A 22,610-nucleotide genomic window follows, 5' to 3' on the forward strand; every position below is an offset into this window, starting at 1 on the left:
GTGCGGGTGTTCACCCTCGCGGTGGGAACAGGGCACTGGGGCAGACCTGGAGCTCGGCATTTCCGGAGGCTGGGCCAGGAGAGCGGGGAAGCTCACGTGGCAGGTGCATGCAGGGTGTGGGGGGTGACAGCCCAGACAGAGCACCCGTGGGCTCCACGGCGGGGGGAGGCACGTCCCTCCAGCCACCTGAGCAGGGGTCGGGCCCCAGAACCTGGGCAGCTGCGGGGTCTCAGCTGGGAAGAGGCTCTTCTCCACTTCTGGGGAAGCTTCAGGTACAAGTGCCGTCCTGTGTAGTCGACCCCGGACGCAGCTCGGGAACCTGAGGTCTGCTGGTGTGCACGGTGCCGATCTGGCTCCCGAGCACTGGGGGCCCCTTCTCACCGCTGTGTGGCTGCGTCACTCCCCAGGCCCCTTCGGGCGCCAGCGTCATGGAGACACCGTCAGCACACAGCAAGCACGCGCTGAAGCGTGCGGTTTGGTAAGTTTTGACGTGCGCACCGTGAAACCTTCCCCCGTGGAATCCGAGACCCCGAACGTGCCTGTCACCCCCACGAGTTCCCTCTGTGACCCCACCTGCCCCCCCAGCAGGCGCCCACTAACCCGCTTTCCATCCGCACGCCATTTGCATTTACTAGACTTTGGCGCAAACAGAATCGTGCCGTGTGTCCTGTTTGGTCTGGCTTCTCCACGCGGCAGAGTCGTTTTAAACGTGTCCGAGTCGTAGCATGAGCCCGCGGTCCATTCCGTGTTGCTGTCGGGTGGTATTGCATCACACGGCTGCACGGCGGTTTTCTGTTTATTCACCGGCTCGTGGACATTCGGGGCCTTTCCGGTTCGGGGCTGTTACAGATCAAGCTGCTGTGAGCGCCAGTGAGCCGGTCTTCACGCGAGTGTGTGCTTTCTTTCCCCGGGTGCACGCGTAGGAGCGGACCCGCTGCGGCCGACGGTAAGTGTGTTCGACTTCCGCAGAAGCCGTCCGCTGTCCCGCCGAGGGCCGTGCCACAGCGCACCCCCAGCGGCGTGCGGTTCCTGCTCCGCACCGTCCCCTGCACCGTGTCTAAGCTTTCTGTGTTTGTGGTCACGGCGGTACGTGGTGACATCTCCCCGTGGTTTTCGTCTCACCAGTGACGTTGAGCGTCTTTTCCTGTGCGCGTCTGTCGCCTTCGTATCTCCGTTGCTGAAGTGTCCACGTCTGCCAACTTGAACCTTGTTCTTTCTGAGTTTTGAGGGGTGTGTGTTTTTTTTTTAATATTTTGGATATAGGTTGTATATCAGATGTGTGATTGGCAATATTTTCTCCCTGTTTGTGGTTTGTCTTTTTGTTTCCTTAAAATTGTCTTTGAACAAGCAGAGTTTTTAATTTTTATGAGTCTGCTTTATCAATTCGTTCTTTTGTGGGTTATGTCTTCGATGTCAGATCAGAAATCTCCGTATAACTGGTTTTCTGTTCTACATTTAGATGTGATCCACTCTGAGTTAATTTTTGTTGATGGTGGAGGTACGGATACAACTTTGTTTTTGCATGTGGTTGTCCAGAGACTCTCTTTTCTCCACTAAATTGCCTTTGTGTGTTTATCGAAGGTCAGCAGCGGGGGCGGGGGGGTGCTCTGTTCTGTTGCCTTGATTTCTCCGACCCTGGGCCAGGACCACACTGTCTTGGTGACTGTAGCCTGGTAATAAGTCTCGGAATCAGGCTGTGTTAGTCTTCCAACTTGTTCTAGATTCTGTGCATTTCTGTATGAATTTTGGAATCAATCTGTAAATTTCTACAAAAAACATGCTAGGATTTTGATTGGGATTATCTTGAATCCTGCGTTAATTTGGGGAAAATTGACATCTTCAAATTGTGCAGAAAGTGTTCACACGGCAGGCTTCTAACTGTGGTGCTTAGAAAGGCCTGCTTGCGAAGTTGGCCGCAGGCTGGCATCTGGGATTTTTAGGAGAGTTCGCCTCATTCCCGGAACTGGGGGAGTGGTTCCCTGTGCCTGGACTGTGGGTATGACGTGGTCGGTGCTGAGTGCCTGACTGCTTCCTGGAAGTCTGGAATTCGATACGCGCCAGGCAGAGTGTCTGCGTGACCTGTTCCCATTAAAAGCTCTGGGCTTTGAGTCTCGAAGGGGCTTCTCGGTTCTCGGTTGAGAACACGGCACATGTTGTCAGTGGTTTGTTGCTGGAGGAATTAAGCTCGTCCTGTGTCATCCTTCTAGAAAAATCATCGGACCTGGGGATGGTCTGGGAACTCCCACACAAAATATCGAGACTTCCGGCACGTGAGACCGTGTGTGTCCCCCCGAGTTTCTCCCCGTGCACTGGTCGTGTCTGTTGTCAGATTTACCCCAAGTGTTTAGTGCTCTGTGACGGTCCCCTACATGTGCTGCTTTTAAATCTCGCTGTTTGTTCATTTCTAGTATTTTTGGTTTTGGTTTTGTTTTTTTAATTTGACAGAGGCAGCGAGAGAGGGAACACAAGCAGGGGGAGCGGCAGAGGGAGAAGCAGGCTTCCTGCCGAGCAGGGAGCCCGATGTGGGGCTCGACCCCAGGACCCTGGGATCATGACCTGAGCTGAAGGCAGACGCTTAATGATTGAGCCCCCCAGGCGCCCCTGCAATTGATTTTTGTACATTGATTCTACAGTCTGCGGTCTTGCTGAATGAATGGGTTTTCATGGATTCCTTCAGTATTTTACAGATAAGATCATGATCGTGTCACCTGCGAATAGAGATGGCTCTCCTTCTTCCTTCCCAGACAGGGTGTCTTTTGTTCCTTTTCTCTTGCTTGGTTACCGTGATGCACCTGTGGTTGGGGTTGAGCAGGTGGTGAGCACGCTCGCCCTGCTCCCAGCCTTGGGCTTCGAAGAGCACTCGGTGCAGCACCACCACGAGGACGGGGCTAGCCGCAGGGCTTTTGTAGGTGTTTTCCTCAGGTTGGGGACGGTCCCTTTTATTCTTCAGCTGTTCGTCAGGACCGCATGTTGAATTTTGTCAAATGCTTTTTCTACGTCTATTGGGATGACCGTATGTTTTTCTTTTTTAGTTTAATGTGCTACAGTGCAGTCCATGGATCTGTGGACGTGAACACAGCCTTGCGCGTGGGGGATACACCCTGCTTGGTCACGGTGCACTAACCTTTTCTGTGTTGTGGGATTTTATTTGCTGCAGCCTGTTCGGAATTTTTACGTCTATGTTCTTGGATGCCGTTGGTCTGCAGTTTGCTTGTAATGCCTTTATTTGGTTTTGGCGTCAGAGCAGTGCTGGCTTCATGGGATGAGTTGGGAATTACTCCATACTATTCACTTTACTAGGTGAGTTTGTGGAGAATTGTTATTTCTTCCTCACATATTTGTTAGGATTCCCCACTGAAGCCATCTGTGCCTGGAGTTATCTTTGTGGGAAGTTTTTAATTCACATTCAACTTCTTGATGGATATGTGGTTATTTGTTTTACCGATTTCATCTTGAGTCCTTTACAGCTTTTCTTTTTTCCTAATTACTCTGGCTAGAGATAATTGATCTAGCTTTGCTTTCATTGGTTTTCTCTTTTTTCTGTTTTCTGTATATTATTTGCATATAAATACAGATATATTCTGTATCTATATATTCTGTTATCCTTCTTCTTTTCATCTGTTTACTTTGGGTTTAAAGATTGATATTTTTAGAAAGAGCGTGAGCGGGAGGGGCAGAGGGAGAGAGAATCTCGAGCAGACTCCAAGCTGAGCTCAGAGCCCAACGCGGGGCTCGATCTCATGACCCCGAGATGACAACCTGAGCCGAAACCAAGAGTTGGACGCTCGACTGACTAAGCCGCCCGGTGCCCATGTCCTTTGGGGTTGACTTGCTCTTGCCCTCCCGCAGCATGCTTGCTCTCTAGCGCAGACATCGCAGGCTGTGCAGGCGACGGAGCCTTTTCACAACAGAACGTTTGGCTTCTATGTTGCTTTTTTGTTTCTTTCATTTCAAAATACTTTGTAATTTCTCTTTAATTTTTCTTTTCCTGTATCCATTCATGGGCATTTGCTGTGGGTTTACAGCTGTCCTCTTTCCCTCCGTCCGCCCTCTGGGGATGCCCGGCCACCTGTGCGCGCTGTCGAGAGCCCGGCACCAGCGGCGGTCCGCTCGCCACCCGTCTCTCCGCTTGTTTGTTCGGCATGTGTACTTTGCATATGCTGAACCCCTGCTGTTCTGTTCTTTTTTTTTTTTTTTTTTTTTTTAAAGATTTTATTTATTTATTTGACAGAGAGAGACAGCCAGCGAGAGAGGGAACACAGCAGGGGGAGTGGGAGAGAAGAAGCAGGCTCCCAGCAGAGGAGCCTGATGTGGGACTCGATCCCGGATCGCCAGGATCACGCCCTGAGCCGAAGGCAGACGCTTTAACGACTGCGCTACCCAGGCGCCCCCCTGCTGTTCTGTTCTTATTTCCGTTCGGCAGTCACTTATTAAAGAGATTTAAATTATAAGAAAAAAGTCGTGCACATTTGCCCATTTAGTTACCCTGTCTTAGCCAAAATGTTAGATCCGTATTTCCAGCTGGTGCCGCTTTCCTTCTGCCTGCAGGACTTCCTTTAACATTTCTGGCAGCATGAGTCTCTGGTGATGGATTTTTTAAGCTTTTAAATGTGCAAACAAGTCTGTATTACCCACCTTCACGCTGGAGGATATGTTCCTGAGCTATAACATTCTCAGCCACGGGTTTTCTTTCCGTCCATTCGACATGTTGCTGTCTTGCTGTCTGGGCTGTGTTGCATGGGCGACCCGACCTCACTGTTACTTGTTCTTCTGCATGTAATCTGTCTTTTTTCCTTCTGGCTTTATCATTTTCTTTTCATTGCTAGTTTTGACAAGTGTGATTATGACGCGCCCTGATGTGGTTTTCTTCATGCTTCTTGTGCTTGGGACCCATTGTGCTTCTTAGATTCATGACTTACAGTTTCCATAACATTGGGGAAAATTTTGGCTCTTTTTTCTTCAACAGTTTTGGCCCTTTTTTTCTGTCCTCCCCCACCCCAAAATTCAGGGACTTCAACCACACAAATATTATACCCTTTGAGGTTGTCCCACAGCTGACTAATGCTCTGTTCATTAAAAAAAATTCTCTTTTCTATCATATTTTGCAGTTTCTCTTCTGTTGTCTTCAGGTTTCCTTATCTTTTCTTATTTGTCTAATATGTTAATCCCATCCATATATTTTTCATCTCAGATGTTGTGATTTTTATCTCCAGATGGTTTTTTTTTGGGGGGGGTAGATCTTAAAAATATTATATATATATATATAATTTTCTGTGTCTCTACTTCACTTTTTGAACATATGGAATATAGTTATAGTAACTGTTTTGATACCCTTGTCAGTTAGTTCCAACATTCGTGTCAGGTGTGAGTTGTTTTTTTCAGTTGGCCGGTTTGTCTCCTCAGTCCAGGTCACATTTTCCTTTTCTTTGTGTGCCTGATAATTTCTGACTGGGTGTCAGACATTCTGACCTTGTTGGCTGCTGGATATTTTTAAGTTTCTGTAAATATTCTTGAGCTTTGTTTTGGGGATGCGGTTAAGTAACTTGGAAACAGTTTGATCTTTTTAGATCTTTTCAGCTTAGTTGGGTGGGACCAGAGCATCGCTGTCTGGACTGGTTACCCCCTGCGGAAGCGAGATCCACGTGCGTGTTCTACCCCAAGCCCTGTGAATTTTGAGGTTTCCCGTTCCGGCTGATCGGAGGGCACTACTCCTGGCCCTTTGATGCTGGGCACTGTGAAGACGTGTCGCCTTGGGTGTCTCTGTCCCTGGTCTTGGGCTCAGTGGTCAGCCGCACGCTTGAGGGAGGGCCCTCTGCAGCGTTCTCTGTGCAGACCTGCTTTGTGGTGCTTTGTCCTGCAAACTCCAGCGGCCTTGTTTCCTGGACGCAGTGCTGTCTCCTGCTCCGCGGGTTTCTGTGGGCTTGGCCTGGGTTCCCTGGAAACTCGTTCTAGGCCTAACCTGGGGCAGTTTGGGGCTCACTTCACCTGTTTTCCAGCTACCAGAGGTCCCTGTCCTTTAGTGCCTCACATCCAGTGCTTTGTAGATGTTTATTTTGCCCGTTTTCCAGTTCTTTGGGAGAGTAGATCTGGTCTCTGCTGCTCCATCTAGACCGGAAAGACAGTGGCAGCTCAGTTTGCATTTTCCTGGCCTTTTATGCCCCTCACCTGTCTTAGCTGCGTGCGTGTAAATACCCATCTCGTTTGGGATCTCCTTCCTCCCCCACAGCCTGGACTTCACCAGAGTGGAAGGATGCCTCGCCCTCTGTTCAGAAGCAGTAGTGACAGTGATGAATTGTTCCTTTTGCTTCCTTCGCTCTGGTGAGAATTGCCGCCCCGGGTGGCAGAGGCAGTCCACTGTCCCTTCTTTTTGTAAGTGGCTTCTTTCACTCAGCATAATGCCCTCAACGTTCATCATGTTTTAGCATATTGCAGAATTTTCTTCCATTTTAAGGTTGAATAATACTCCATCGTAGGTCTAGGCCACGTGGACCCTGAATCGCTTCAGCTGTTGTGAACGACGCCGCTGGGAACACGGCCGCACGGGTGTCTGTCTGCGTCCCCGCTGTCAGTTCTTTGGACACACACCCAGCGGTAGAGTGGTGGGTCCTATAGACGTTCTGGGTTTAATTTTGCGAGGACGCTCTCTCCTGTTTCCACAGCGGCGCAGACGTTCTGCGCTCCCACCGGCAGCGCGTGTGGGTCCGGTTGTTCCACGTCTCGCCGACGCCATTTCTGCTTTTCTAACAGCAGCTGTGCTCATGGTTGTGAGGTCATAGCTCAGCGTGGTTCTGATTTTCGCTTCCCGGTGACTGACAGCATTGAGCATCTCTGCGTGTGCTGCTTGGCCGTCTCTATGTCCTCTCGGGAGAGATGTCTGTTCAGCTCCTTTGCCCCCTTTAAAAATGGGGTTTGTTTGTGTTTTAGTTGTAAGCATTCTTCATGTATTCTACGTACAAGTTCCTTACTGGATATGTGATTCGCAAATACTTTCTCCCATTCCCTGGGTTGCCCTTCACTCTGTTGATTGTGTCCTTTGACACACAGAGGTTTTTTAAAATTTTGATTTTTTTCAGCTTTATTGATAACCTTATCAGATGTACGATGTGATGATTTAACACACTTATGTATTGTGAAATAAGTACAAAGTAAGATTAATTAACACGCCCACCCCCTCACGTAATTACTTTTTTTTTTTTTAACATTTAACATCTACTCTCTTAACATGTTTCTTTTTTTTTTTTTTTAAACTCTATACCCAGCGTGGGGCTTGAACTCATGACCCCGAGATCAAGAGTCACACACCCCACCGACTGAGCCAGCCGGGCGCCCCAGCCACCTTCAAGTGTATAATACAGTATTGTTGAGTACAGTGACTGTTCTGTACGGTAGATCCAGAACTTACGCACCATACGGCTGGAAGTTCGTACNCAACCCCATCCTACCCTGTTTCTGTGAGTTTGGCATTTTGCATTCCACTTGTAAGTGAGAGCATACAGTACTCGTCTTCCTCTGACTGGTTTTACTTAGCCTAATGTCCTCAAGATCCATCTGTGTGGTCACAAAAGGCAACATTTCCCTCCCCCCTTTTTAATGGCGGAATAATATTCTGATATATACATACAGCACGTTTTCTTTATCCACTCATGTCTTGATGTCACTTAGGTTTTTCCAAGTCTTGGCTGTTGTGAGTAATGCTGCAGTGAACACAGGGTGCAGACGGCTCTTCATGATAGCGATTTCATTTCCTTTGGTCATATTTCAGAAGTGGAATTGCTGGATCATTGGGTATTTCTATTTTTAATTTCTTGAGGACCCTCCATGCTGTGTCCATAGCGGCTGCACCAGTTTGCTTTCCCACCCGCAGCGCATGAGGGCTCCTCTTTCTCCACATCCTTGTCAACACCTGTGCTTCTGTCTTCTTGATTTTAGCCGTTCCGACAGGTGTGGGGTGATCTCTCATTGTGGTTTTGGTTTGCGTTTCCCTGACGATGGGCGATGTTGAGCGTCTTCTCACGTGTCCTGTCTTCTTTGGAAAAAGACCTGTTGTCGTCCTGTGGCCGTTTTTAAATTGGATTGGCTTTTTTTTTCCTTTGAGTTGTATGAGTTTTGTATATATTTTGGATAGAAACCCCTAGTAAGAGTGACAGTTTGCAAGTATTTTCTCCCACTCTGTAGGTCTTCTTTTCGTTTTGCTGGTTGTTTTTTTTCTGTGCAGATGCCTTTCAGTTTGACGTAGTTTGACTTATTTATTTTTGCTTTTGTGGCTTGCACTTTTGGTGTCATATCCAAAAAACTGTTGCCAAGACCAATAATGTCAAAGAGCTTTTTCCCCCCTAGAGAATACAGAAGTTTAAAATTTTGATATCGTCCAGTTTATTTTTCTTTTGTTGCCTGTGCTTTTGTTGTCACATCTAAGAAACCATTGACAAACCCAACGTCCTGAAGCGTTCCCTCTGTATTTTCTTCTAAGACTTTTATCTCTCATGTTTAGGCCTTTGATCCATTTTGAATTAATTTCTGTATTTGCTAAGGTAAGGGTCTAGCCTCAGTCTTTTCTCAGGAACTTTTGGTAAGGATTTTCTGTTAGCACTTGTTAACTGACTTGCTCCTTGAGAACCTAAAATAGAAAGGCTTCTGACAGACTGACCTCAGATCTGGTTTCCTAAGGCCCCCGGGACCCTCACCTGGTATCCTCAGTTCCTCCCTGTCCTGGTCCAAGTGCTCGGCTCTGACCATGTTCTCTCCACCTTGGGCACAAAGGCAGGAGCTCCAGCCAGGTCTCAGATTTGTCCCCTTGCTGCATCCTTTCAGGATTTCATATCCTCTGTAGGGAACACCTCAGTGTTTGCTCCCAGCTCGGTGTGCCAGGCTCCCCTGCACACTCAGGCCACCCCCATGTTGCAGCTGGGGTTTGTTCGTGAAGCCCTGCTCTGGGAAGTGTCATCACACCTGCAAACTGTGTTCATCCCTCCTCTGACCCTCCTGCCTGCACTCCCCCTTTCTCGCTCAGACTTTGGGCCATGTTCTCATATGGAGTGAGGGAGTGGAGCTGGAAGGGAGGGCCCGGGGCTGGGAGGACAGACGCGTGTGTGCAGCTTGGACATTCCCCTCAGGGTGCTTCCTGGCCCCTGGATGGCAGCCCCGCCGCCCCACACCCTTGCCCATGCCTGCAGCCCTGGCAGGGCGCCCTGGCTCCAGACCCTGCCAGTCTAAGGGCCAGGCCAGTCTTGGGGCGGTTCATGCCCCCTTCTGTCCTCTTCGTGTTTATCCCCATTTTCCTGACCTTCCCTGAGGCCACTCTGTCCCCAGGACCTCGCGTGTGTACCTGCCAAAGCCCAGGAACTTCGTGTAGTTGGCTGGTTTGTGAGTGCTTGTGACTTTGGTTTCTGCAGGGCACACCTGTCGAGCAGACGATAACGTTCCATCAGCGAAGTGTGCAGTGATGAGAAGTACATACCTTTATCGGGCCCTTACTATGGGCTGAGCACTTTATAGGGTTCGTAAGATTAACTCACATAACTATTAAAACAACCGTAGGAAGGTAGGTGATGTTATTCCTCTTTTACATCTGAAGAAATGGAGACACGCGGCTAATGCGGTTGTGGAGGGAAGCAGCGAGGCTTCTCCCTTGGAAGGAGACTGCAGAGGCTCCAGTACGATCCCTGCACTGTGTTATCAGTGCATGTAAGGATTTTAGCATCTTTACATTGAATTAATACCGGTGTCAAGGCTCCCTCACAACTGCCTTGGTCAAGAGCATATGGAGCCCCACAACCCATATCTATCTTCTGTACATTGACCTTGACCTCCGCGCCAGTTCACCTTCTCTCCTCACACAGACCGTGACCCCCTCACTCAGTCCACATCATCATCTCATGCTGACCTTGACTTCAGTTCACTTCTGTCTCCTCATGATGACCTTGACCTGTATACCTAGTCTACATTTTTTTCTCCCTCTTGCCCTAGACTTTGACCCTCACCACTTCTGGCACTGGAGCAGCTTTGGGGACTACGTGCAGTGTGTCCTGGCCTTCACGGGAGTGGCGGGCTACGTCACATACCTGTCCATCGACTCAGCCCTGTTTGTGGAGACCCTGGGCTTCCTGGCTGTGCTGACTGAGGCCATGCTGGGCGTCCCACAGCTCTACCGCAACTACCGCCACCAGTCCACTGAGGGAATGAGGTAGGCGGGCTTGTGTTGCTCTCACTGTACCTATTGGTACCAGTGTGCACACATGTTTGGTAAAAATCGAATGTGTACTGGCTGCTGTATTTTTAGTTATATTTGTGAAACTGCCAGGTAAGAGCAGTTTAGGTTTGAGCACATTGGTCCTTTGATGTCTTGATGCATGAGCAGATACGTTGGCGTGGAACAGGCAAGGGGACACTGAGACCCTCTTGTGAAGCAGATACACGGTACAGGGTCCTTCAGGTTGAACCTGAAGCATCGTAGTGGGAGGGATGTGCCAAGCATAGAAGAGGGGGTGAGAGGGGAGAAAGCTCTGCCCTCAGAGCATAGAGGTGTGCGGAGGTGGCCCTGGCGGAGGTGGCCCTGGTAGGGGCTGCGTCATGAGATACGCTCTTGGTGGTTGCTGTGTGTCAAAGCAGAGCAAATGTGCTGTTGCCATCCGGGTCTTCAAATGTCCTCCAAGTAACGGGAGGCCAGTGTGGAATGGGTCTCAAAGGTGTTGGGTGGAGCCCTCCACTGTCCTGTCCTGGCCCCATGAGAGTCACCTATGGCATTGGAATAGGGTGTCCACTGGAATTCCAGGGGTCCCCTTGGATGGGCTTGTTCAGAACCTTTGTCATTCCTGCCTGGTGTTCCCTCAGCCCCTCCCAGCGTGGTCCTGTGCGTGTGAAGGCAGCATGGTGACCCCACCTCCCTGGGGGCCTCTTCCCTGCGCTTATCCCCCTCAGGTCCATTGGCCATCCCTCCTGTGATGTGGCTTACAGCGCCTTCCCTACCCAGTTCTCCCTGGATGGGTCTATTCAAGTGAAACATGACAGAAGAAGATTAGTGTGCATCTTCAGATCTGAATGTGCTGTGGGAGGCCTCTCCAGTGGCTGGGGCAGGGTATCTCCTCCCTGGGGACCCTTGGCACCTGCAGACTCAGTGAGGCCGGCCACCTGATTTGTGGCCACAGCGTGCTCACAGTGGGCTCACACTGCTGCTGTACCTGCTGCTTCCAAGCCCACCTGTGTGTTTGGCTGCACCTGGACTGTCACTGTTGACTGGTTAGATCCTGTAGGCAGCTCTTATTATATCCGGCATGCAGGGGATACCCTGACAATTGAATCCAGCATTGTCTCAACTTTCCAAGTCTAAGCTTCTGTGATGGGAAAGGACTGTCCAAGGGTCAGAGGCAGGCCAGAGTAGAGGCTGCTGGTGCCTGTGGCTGGAGGCTATGCTCCACGGACAGGAAACAGAGTTCACATCCCTAGAAGGCATAGATTCAAGCTGCTGCTGCTGCTTCTTCTTCTTCTTCAGATTATTTATTTTAGAGTGAGAGTGGGGGGAGGGGCGGAGTGAGACGGAGAGAGAGACTCTCAAGCAGACTCCACGCTGAGCATGGAGCCCAACACAGGGCTCAGTCCCAACACCCTGAGATCGTGACCTGAGCTGAAATCAAGAGTTGGATGCTCAACCAGCTAAGCCAGCCAGGTGCCCCAAGAGTCGAGCTTCCTGGTGTAGGAAATGACACAACAGCTTAATCCCCCAGCACGAGCAGCTTGCAGGGCACTCAGGAAATTACAAAAACAATTCCATTGGTGGTAACATGAAACGCATAAATACTTAGGAATTAATACTGAGGAGGTAAAAGACTTATACAATGAGAACTACAAAACGCTGTTGAAAGAAATTGAAGACATAACTAAATGGGAAGATGCCCCGTGTTCATGGACTGGAAGACTCAGTATTGTGAAAATGTCAATACTACCCAAAACAATCTCAGATTTAATGGAATCCCTATCAAAATCCTGTGATTTTTTTTTTTTTTTGCAGAAATAGGAAAACCAGTCCTAAAATTCATATGGAATATAGAGGGACCCCAAGGAGTGAAAACAATCTCAAAAAGGAACAAAACTAGATTTCACACTTTCAGATTTCAAAAATAATGGCAAAGGTACAGTAATCAAGGTGTTATTGGCATAAAGGCAAATAAACCAGAGGGATAGAGCAGAGGGCCCAGAAACAACCCTCACATATACGGTTAAATGATTTTCAGCAAGGGTGCCAAGACCATTCAGTGGAGAAAGGACAGTCTTCTCAGCAAATGGTGCTGGGGAAATGGGATATCCACGTGCAAAAGAATGAAGTTAGACCCTTCCCTGGCACCATTTATAAAAATTAACTCAAAGTGGATCAAAGACCTAAATGTAACACCTGGAACAATACAGTTCTTAGAAGAGAACAGAAGAAAAGCATTGTGATGTTGGGTTTGGCAGTGATTTCCTGGATGTGACACCAAAGGCACAGGAAAAAACCAAGGGGCATATTGGACTTCATAAAACCAAAAAGTTTTATGCATCAAAAGACTATCCACAGAGTAAGAAGGCAACCAATCTATAGAACGGGAGAAAATATGTGCAAATCATCTCTCCAATAAGGGATTAATACTGAGACTATAGAAAGAGCTTCTAAAACTCAATGACAAAAAAACCAAACTACACAATTAAAAATGAACAAAAGACTGGAAAAATATTTTTCCAAGGCATATGTACAAGTGGCCAATAAGCCCAAGAAAAGATGCTCAGCCTCCCGACTCATCAGGGAAATGTAGCTCAAATGCACTGAGGTCCTACCTCCCACGGAGCAGGGTGTGACCAGCACCAGCAAGTGTTGGTGAGGGTGTAGAGAGAGAGGACCCTTCATGCACTGTTGGTGGGAATGCAAACTGGTGCAGCCCCTGTGGAAAACAGTATGAAGGTTCCTTAAAAAATTAAAAATAGAATCACCATATGATCTAGTAGTTCTACTTTTTTTTTTTTTTAGATTTTATTTATTTATGTGACAGAGGCAGCCAGCGAGAGAGGGAACACAAGCAGGGGAGTGGGAGAGGGAGAAGCAGGCTCATAGCGGAGGAGCCTGATGTGGGGCTCGATCCCAGAATGCCGGGATCACGCCCTGAGCCGAAGGCAGACGCTTAACGACTGCGCCACCCAGGCGCCCCCACAGCAGTTCTACTTCTGCATATCTACCCAAAGGGTTGAAAGCAGGGTCCTGAGATGTTTGTACACTCATATTCACAGCTGCAGTATTCACAACAGCTAAAGTGTGGAAGCAGCCCAGGTGTCCACTGATGGACGAACGGATCAGCAAAATGTGGCATATAAATTGCAATATAACGGTTTATAAGAAACATCTATTTGGTCGTTCAGATGACCTCTTCAGAGAGCTTCAGGCTGGTGAAGACATGCAGATTTGGGGAGAGGGGTACATCTGGAGAGGGCATGGGAGCTCCAGGCCCTTGACCCAACTTTGTTGAGTTTCCATTGCCCATTTCAAGTGTACAGTTGGAGGGATTTTAGTCTGTCCACAGAGCTGTGCAACCACCACCATTGTCTAATATCAGAACATTTTCATCGCTGCAAAAAGGAACCTTGTACCTGCCGGTAATCAGTCTTCATTCGCTCCCAACCTCTTCCACCCCCTGCCCTCGGCAACCACTGGTCTGCTGTCTCTAAGGACACTTCACGTAAATGGAGTCGTGGAACCCTGACGCTGTTCCCAGGCTCCGCCGTGTACGACGTATCAGTGCTCCCCTCCTGAGGCTGGACCGTACTATTTCGTTGTACGGATATTTCAGCGTCTGTACTTCAGTCGACGGACATTGGATTGTTCAGCATCTTTTCGGCTATTACAAGTAACGCTGCTGTGAAATTCATGTGCAAGTTTCCGTGTGGACATTTGTTTTCATTTGTCTTGGAAGAGACCGGCAGTGGAACTGTTGGTCAGATGGCAGCTCTGTGTTTAATTATTCGAGGAGCTGCCGTGCTGTGTCCACGGTGGCGTGTGAGGGTTCTGATCCTTGGTGTCCTCTGCAGCACGGTTACTATGTGGCCTTTCGGTTCTAGCCATCCTAGTGGCTGTCACGTGGGATCTCAGTGTGGTTTGGAGTCGCATTTCCCTGATGACTAATGGTGTCGAGCATCTCTTCATGTGCTTTTTGGCCATCTGTGTATCTTCTTTGGAGAAGTGTCTGTTCCAGTCCTCTGCCCATTTTTAAATTTGGTTGGTTGTCTTTTTATTTTTTTTTTATTTTTTATTTTTTTATTTTATTTTTTTTTTTATTTTTATTTTTATTTTAAAGATTTTATTTATTTATTCGACAGAGATAGAGACAGCCAGCGAGAGAGGGAACACAAGCAGGGGGAGTGGGAGAGGAAGAAGCAGGCTCATAGCAGAGGAGCCTGATGCGGGGCTCGATCCCATAACGCCGGGATCACGCCCTGAGCCGAAGGCAGCCGCTTAACCGCTGTGCCACCCAGGCGCCCCATGGTTGTCTTTTTATTACTGAGTTGTCGAGTTCCTCGTATGCACTGGATACTAGAACCTCATCAGGCATATGATTTGCAGTTTTTCCCTCCCATCCTGTGGGTTGTCTTTTCACTCTCCTGATATTTTCCTTTTTGGCACAAAAGATTTTAAATTTGCTGAACTCTGATGTGTGGGGGGGGGGTTGCTTTGCTTGTTTTGTCATACCCAAGAAACCTCCGTCTAACCCAAGGTCACAAAAACCTATTCCTTTGGGATGTGTTTGGGGTGGATTTTGAATTACAGGAGAGCTTGTGATAGGTGGAAAGAGGGAAGGTCTGCGTCTAGGCTGGGGGAGTAGCAGTGAGGGGAGGGCTGGGGAGACCATAGGAGTTGGCATGCCTGAGTTGGGCTCTGGGGGAGGCTGGGCAGACACGGGAGCTGGGCCATCATCTCTTGGGGCACCAACTGGGAAGAGGCTTTCTGGACTGCTGGACGGGGCAAGGATGAGGTGAGAGGAATTTTAGGAATAGTTTGGGAGGAAAAATGCAGGAGCCAAGAATGAGGTAACAGGAGCCTGGATTAAAATAGTGGAAGGACCAGGGCAGCAGGTGGGGTTGGTGACGGGCAGAGAAATCCAGCTCCCAGGCTACCAGCCTGAGCAGGAAGGACGCAGCCTGGGGCCTGGGAGGTGACAGTCTGGGCTTCCCGCATTGTTGGAGCTCTGGGCTGGTTGAGTGCTCTCCATCCAAGGAGGGGGGTCTGCTGGGGTGGGAACTCCAGGACATACATCCTGGCATGTTGTGGGGCGATAGCCCAACTCCTGGGGCTCATCCCTCCCTCCCACAGTTGTTGTGGGTGATGGGAATTCACAGCTCGTTGAAGGTCCTGGGAGGTGTGGGGGCGGGGCACGTCGGGGTCTCGGGGTGACAGCTTGTACATCCAGAGCCCTCGTTCCTTGCCCAAGGGCGTCCCTTCCTGATGAGCAAACCAGTCAGGGTGGGCTTTGTTTCCTGCGCGGGACCAGGCAGGAATGACTTGATTAGTATCTGACCTGGCTGCCATGCCCCCCCCCCCGAGCCCCCCACCGAGGCGGCTGGCGTGGGGCCTCAGCAAGGCTGTCCCATTCCTGACCCTGAGCCATAGCCGGCCCAAGGGCCAAGGCCGGGTGAGGCATCTCTGCAGCTAAGAACGCTCCTTACGTCTGGCAGAGCCCCGCCTGCCGCGGTGACCTCACGTCTCCACTGGCGAGGGTGGAGAGTGCACCTGTGCGTTCAGGGCCCAGAGGGGCTCTGACGGGGCGCCAGGCTCCAGCTGCTCCTTCTGCCTGCCATGCAGGGAGCGTGCCGTGTGCCTCTGTGTGGAGTCCCGCCTCGCTTGGAGCCAGCAGTGAATGGAGGGTCCGGCTTCCTGCAAGGTGGCCGTCTCAGGGGGGCCGGGAACACCCTCAGCCCAGGACTGGCCCGCCCTGAGGAGCTGGGGACACAGGCAGGGCCTTTCCAGGCTGGCGTCCCTCCAGCTCCGGCTGCTCCCCCCGCAGGTCGGCTAGAGAAGGTTCCAGCCCGGCCCCCTGACGGACCCCGCTGCCTGGGCTAGAACAAGCTCTGTGGCTCGTTAGGGTTCATTGTGTTTTGAGGGAGTCTTTCCGTCTCCTCCTAAAATTCGGGTATGTCTGGCGAAGACTGTGCCTTGAGCTCTTAGTGCCGTTAAACAGAACTAGCCTCCTTTGCTGAGCCCTCTTGCTTCTCTCCTTGTCTTCACGGCCTTTTGCAGAACCCTTGGTTGCTTTTTGACTTCTCCTTGGAATGCTTGCCCTGTGGGTGCTCGTTTTCCTTGGAAAAGCGCAGGGGTGTGAGTGTGGGAGCTGCGAGCAGGCCCACCCCTCCACGGTGCCATTCAGACCACACATCTCAGCCCCAGTGGGCCAGGTGCCTGCAGCCTCCCGGGGGGCCCGGCCCAGGCCTGCGGGCCTCTGTGTGCCATCGGCTCTGTCCCCTGGTTGACCCGCTTCCCTCCCTCCGTTTGTCGCACGGCGTGTCCTCCACCTCCATGGCCCCCGCCAGTGCTAAGTGTGCAGTTAGCCCCTGCCCCTCAGTGTTCCACCTGCTGTTGTCTGTGCCCCCCGCCATCCAGTCCCCTCGAGGGCCTGGTGGCAGGCTGAGCCCCTCTGCTGCAGGCCGAGATGCCCAGCTGGTGCCCCAGACCAGGACCACCCGGACCGACCCAGAGGCACGGCCTTGGGAAGTGCAGGGTTTTCGATCACCACAGGCAGCACATCCCGTGGGAACTGTCCCTCCTGCTGCTCGGCTGGCATCCGGGGTGGGCGAGGCCAGTGGTCTACGGGGACCAGCTGGGGAAGGTGGCCAGTGGTGCAGCGCCAGCCAGAACCACCAATCTCAGATCTTTTTCACGGGGCTGCTGAGGGTAAGCCCATCTCTCCCCGAGTGCAGCTGAGCGCCTGGACAGAGGCGCGGGGCAGCGCTGGGGGCTGCGGCAGTCGGCGGGAGCCGGCAGGGTGGGGGAAGGAAGCCACGTTCATGCCAGCTGCGGGCTGTTCTGTTCTCTGTCCGTGTCTGCCAGCCTGGGCTCAGCATGGCCTGGAGCTCAGGGCTGTGCCCTGGGCCGGGCAGGAGGATCTCCCAGCTCGGCCGCCACTGCTCGGAGTGTGGGAAGGGGTGAGGAGGAGCCGCGGCTGTTGACGTTTTGGCCCTGCTCTCACACCTGGGCCCCAGCAGGCCCCAGTCCCGAAGCGGCAGCCTTCAAAGCTGGTGGCAGCCCCGGGGTGGCAGAGAAGAAGATCCTGAGAGCGAAGGGGAATCCCGTGGCTCTTCCCCTCCCCCTCCCACTGCGCGGGGACCCGGAGGCAGATCAGTGTCGTGGGAGGTGCACGGCAGGCCCACAAGACTAAAGCCCTGGCTCTCCGGCCGGAGGGCACTGGAGAAGAGTGTTTCTGAGGCACAGAGTCAGGAGGATGGGACAGGGATCCGGTGAAGCTGAATGTGAACTCCCGGGCTCATCCCCAAGCGTCGTGTGCATGGATTTGGCCCTAACCTACCTCCCAAAGGCGTTGAGAACTGAGTGGTGGGGTAGGTCACTGCCCACGTCTCAGACCAGCCACTGCGTGCTGCCCACGGAGTACAGACCCAGATGGCCCTGCAGGGGCTTTGAAGACGGAGCTGAATTGAATTGCAGCCTATGTGCTGCTTGAACTGAACCGTGCCAATTGCCCGTTAGAACAGAAAACCTGATATTCTCCATAGGCTCTAGTAAGACTTAGAGTCTCATTGTGTAATGTTAAAAATGTCCAGGATACAAACCGAAATTACTCAGCATAGGAAGCATCAGGAACATCTCAACAGCTCTCAACGGAGAAGACAACACAGACCATCAGGGCGCGTGGGCTTGGGGACGGTCACTGGGACACGGTCTAGAGAGAAGAGCAAACACTCTGGAAATGAATGGAGACGAGACATCTCAGCAAAGAAATGGAAGCTATAAAAAAGAACAAAACAGAACATTTTCAATTAAAAAACACAGTCAGCCGAATAAAAGTGTACTTCGAGAGTTCGGTGGTGGAATGCAGATGGCCCGGGAAGGGGTCTGTGAACTTGCAGACAGGTCAATAAAAATGCACTCTCAACAACAGAGAAAAACGGGGAAAGAGACTCAGGGAAAGTGCCGAAAAATCTAACAGTGGTGTCGTCTGAGTCGGAGGAGAGAAGGGTGTGCAGCAGACAAAAATGGTTGAAGAAATGTCTGAAAACGTTCCACATTTGATGTCAGATAAACTTACGGATTTGAGAAGCAATCCCAAACACGCATCGCATCACAATCTGCTAAAAACCAAAGTCAGGTGTTGAAAAGCAGCCCGAAAACGAGGCTCTATTGTATATAATGTGGATGTTAGAGATGTGGAATTAGTTATCAGCTCACTCAAAACAGAATTTTGAAATACTCTACGAGCCAGTATTACAGGCCACATCTGGTGTGTCCGTGGGCTTCTTTGGCTGTGGAGTGCCTGTCCGCAGACAAGCCGAATGGGGCCCGCCAGCCCTTGGAACACTTTGCCAGTGACCATCCCGGAGGAGCCCTGCGTGTGTGTGTGCACGTGCGCGTGTGAGGTCGGGAGGGCTCTCCGCTTCCCGCCTGCGTTCTGTGTGGCCGGTCAGACTTCTCAGTGGGCGGAGGAGGGCGCACAGAGCTCCGTCCTCGGGCTGGGAGTGTACGAGCCGGGACTCCTCACCCTGGTTTTAGGCATGAGCGGCAGCCTGGGGTCAGAGGTGGTCAGAATGCCCGGGACTCTGGGGTGCAGGGCTGGCTCCCTGCAGGAGCTCAGCGCCTGCCGGGCCGTTGGCCTGGTGTGGGCAGCTCTGATGTGCGCCCTGTCTGCTTGGGGGGTCTTCACCTCCTTCCTGCTGCCTGGCAGCACCCCTGCCTGAACCTCTGTGGTTGGTTTAATGAGCTGTGAAAGGTTCAGGTGCTGGTGGAAATGGGTCTGATTGGAATATACCGTGTGCAGGACAGCGCCGTGGTGCTTGTGCCCATGACTCGGGAAGCCATGGCGTTTGAAGCTGTGTGCAGAGACGTGTGTGGGGGCCGTGGGCCGTGAGTGACAGTGTTACCTCGTCACCCCCTGAAGATCCCTGTCCCCCCGCGGACTGATCTGAAACGTTTGAAGGGGCGTTGGCTTTGGTGACCAGAAATGGAATCACCCTCCAGTTATCTTTGGAGTGAGGGGTCTGGCCAGGCAGGGGTTCCCAAGAGCAGGGCTTTGCTCTGCTTCCGCTGGTGGCCTCTGGTTTTGTCCTCAGCACCCCCAGGTGCGGACTGCGGGCTCCCCAGCTAGGATGGGGAAGCTCCAGGTGAGAGGGCCTCCCCTCCCGGGCAAGGCTCCATGGCCAGCAGGGCACAGCCTGCCCGTCCCTGTGGCCGCGTGGTGGTCTCCTGAAGTCTTCAGGCTGTGGCTGCTGCCCCTGCCTGGTGGCCCCTGGGATGCCGTCTGGGGAGAGGGTGGTCTTCCCTCTCCCGTCTGAGGCCACAGCGTGTCTCCCGAGGGGCACGGCACACACGCCTGCAGCCAGGAGGGACGGATGCTCGGGAGGCCACGTGGGCCCTGCCGCCGTGTCAGCTGCCCTGCCTGGATAGCTGCAGGGCCTTCCTGTCCCTGTGGCTGTGCACACAGCGGCCTTACGGTGGGGACGGGAGGGATGGGGGGGCAGGTCGCGGTCTGGATGCCCCCTGACCCCTGGCTCGTATCTCTGCAGCATCAAGATGGTGCTCATGTGGACCAGCGGTGACACCTTCAAGACAGCCTACTTCCTGCTGAACGGCGCCCCCCTGCAGTTCTCCGTGTGTGGTCTGCTGCAGGTGCTGGTGGACCTGGCCATCCTGGGACAGGCCTATGTGTTCGCCCGCCACCCCCAGAAGCCAGTCCCCCACGTGGCGCACCCTGCCAGTGCCAAGGCCCTCTGAGGTGGCAGGGGAGGACACGGACGTGTGGCATCCTGCCGTGGGCACCGGCCCGGCCACCTGTCCTCCCTGCCTGGGGCAGGCAGGCACCGTGGTCCGAGAGGGTGTCTCGGCCGTTGGATCTGGTCAGCCTCTGTGGGTCTGGGGTGGGCTGGTGGGGGGCCTGGGTGCCAACGTGTGTGCTCTTGACCCTGACGACAAGTGCGAGTGGGCTTTATACCCCAGGGCTGGGCTGCGGCTGTTTTCCACGTGATGGAAAACCAAGTGTTCTCTTTCTTCCTCTCAAAAAAACACCTGTCTGCAACTTGGAATATGCTCGCAGACCCAGGAAAGGGCAGACTTAGGGCTGCGACAGGACAGAGGGCACCAGGAAGCCCCCTCGGGGTCTCAGCTTGCAGGGGTCCGGCATGTGGACTGGTGGGGGCCCCCAGGGCCTGCAGCCGGCTCTCGCGGCAACCCTCGGCATGGGTAGGATTGGGGAGCAAGAGTGAGAAATGGCACCAGGAGAGCCTGGGGTCCTGGCACGCAGTGCCTGGTCTCAGAATGCCCAAACATGGACGCCCTGGTGACAGCACGTACACTCAGGACAGGGCCCCGGCACAGGAGTGTGGCTGGGGTTTTGTACGCGCCTGATGCATGTGGAAAGGAAGCCGCAAGGGGACACGTTACAAGTGCTCTTGTTGACCTGGCTGGAGGTGGCCTTGCGAGGCCCGCCTCCAGAGCAGCTGCCTCACGGGACTCAGGACTTGGCCCTCAGCTCGGCAGCGGGACCCCCATGCCTCATTTCTGCGTTGGCTTCCTCCTGGGAGATGCTGGTGTCGACCCCACTGGCAGCGAGGGGGCAAGCCTGCGTCCATGCCAGCAGGGCACTGGCAGAGTGAGCTCAGGGGTGTTGGCACCAGAGCCTAGAGTTACCCACGAGTCCTAGGGGTGTGGTGGGGGGCCCGTGGCCCGTGTGTGCTCCCAGGAAAGCCAGGGGCCTGGGACCAGGTCTGGGCAGGTGCAGCGTGCCTCCTGGATTCCGGGAATTGCATGCAGCTGCAGCACACAGCCTGTGACGTCCGTCTTCCAGGACGGGGATGGCCTGCAGGTCAGGAGAGGGGACACGCGAGGCAGGTGTCACTATGCTCCTCTCGGGCCTGGGGTGGCATTCCAGGGTGGGGGGCTATGGCCAGGCACGGGCATCTCTGGTCCCCCTTTCAGTTTTACAGGAGCATCTCGGCCATGCCCAACAGTCCTGGGCAAGCTCCCAGGCCCCAGCGTCTGAGTGTTCTAGAAGCTTCCGTGTGGCTTCCCTTTTACGGGGTGGAGGGGCAGCTCTGGGGTGTGTTCTTGCGGGCGGTGCCAGAGCTCTAGTGATGTCTGCTGTTCGGAGCTGTTTCCTCCTCCCGAGTGTTCCTCAGAAACTCCTGAATGTTTGCGCGAGATCCTGCTTAGTTATTTGGGCTGTAAGACGCTTTGAAAATGTTTATTTTTTAAACACAAGGGGGAGTGTCTGTAGCAGGAATTGCCTGCAGATTAGACCGCCTGCGACTGCAGCAGTGACGGCCTGTGCCCACCGGGGGGAGCACTCACAGTTGTCAGCGCGCGACTTTCACTCAATAAACCGCTCGCGGATCCAGTGTGGCCTGGTGACTGCAGGGAATGGAGTCGCAGCGGGGGCCCAGGACAGAGTGAAGCATTGGTCCCCGCCCTTCCTTTGCCATGGGGTCTCCAGGGAAGGGCGGGCACCCCCTGCTTGGGGTCCAGTTCTGCCCCTGTGAGACCCAGGCTGCTCTCTCAGGACACATACCCCCCCTCCCCGGCACACCAGCCCCCCCGGACAGACCAGACCCCCAGGACAGACCAGTCTCCCCCGGACAGACCAGCCCCCCCCGGACAGACCAACCCCCCAGGACAGAACAGCCCCCCAGGACAGACCAGTCTCCCCTGGACAGACCAGCCCCCCCCCCAGACAGACCAGCGCCCCGTGGAGCCATCCCCAGGACAGACCAACCCCAGGACAGGCCAGACCCCAGGACAGACCAGTCTCCCGGACAAGCCAACCCAGGACCAGACCAGCCGACAGACCAGTCCCCTCCCTGGGACAGACCAGCCCCCAGAACAGATTAGCCCCCCGCCCGGGACAGACCAGTGGAGCCAGGCCAGGGGAGGCCCTGGCCGCTGAATGCCTCGGAAGGGTGAGAGGTGTCTTGTTTGAAGAAGAAGTGTTTCAGGAGGATGGACAGTTGCAGAGAAAGTAGGGATGGAGGTGTGTGTGCTGAGCAATTTTTTCACGGAGACAATTTACGTTTGGGGGCAAGATATCAAAAAGATATGGTGAAAAATACATGAAAGTATTTTCTTCAGCACCGGCCCCTAGTGTGAGAGTGAGTCTGGCCAGGGGCCGGTCCAAGCTGGTGACACCCTCTGTGGCCCTCTCTCAGGCAGCCAGCACCCCCAGCCTGGACCCTTGTCCTGCTTTGGGGGTGGATTTTTATTTTCCTTCTGATACTGTCAATTAAAATTAACTTTTAATTAATTTATGCACGCAGTAAAAGTCCCCACAGCGAAGTGAACAGTAAGACGACGGCGTCTTTCTCTGCGAGCCCATCTCAGTTCTAGAAAACTCACCAACTCACCTGTAGCCTCTGTGTGTGGCTCCCGAGAAGGGACGTGGAGCTGC

General features: G+C 52.9%; 1 protein-coding gene across 3 annotated transcripts in view; it reads left to right on the forward strand.

The window, feature by feature from the left end:
* Positions 1-21,566, forward strand: part of SLC66A2 (solute carrier family 66 member 2) — a 53,004-nt gene extending 31,438 nt beyond the window's left edge. For all 3 annotated transcript variants that reach the window (XM_040632410.1, XM_040632409.1, XM_040632411.1), the window contains 2 exons: positions 9,967-10,183; positions 19,741-21,566. In XM_040632410.1, coding sequence (XP_040488344.1) covers positions 9,967-10,183; positions 19,741-19,948 — 425 coding nt within the window. In that variant the 3' untranslated portion in view covers positions 19,949-21,566. The remainder of the gene's footprint in view (positions 1-9,966; positions 10,184-19,740) is intronic.
* Positions 21,567-22,610: the final 1,044 nt, after the last annotated feature.

Source organism: Ursus maritimus, unplaced genomic scaffold (genome assembly GCF_017311325.1).
Source record: "Ursus maritimus isolate PB19 unplaced genomic scaffold, ASM1731132v1 scaffold_18, whole genome shotgun sequence".
In the NCBI taxonomy this organism is placed as follows: domain Eukaryota; kingdom Metazoa; phylum Chordata; class Mammalia; order Carnivora; family Ursidae; genus Ursus; species Ursus maritimus.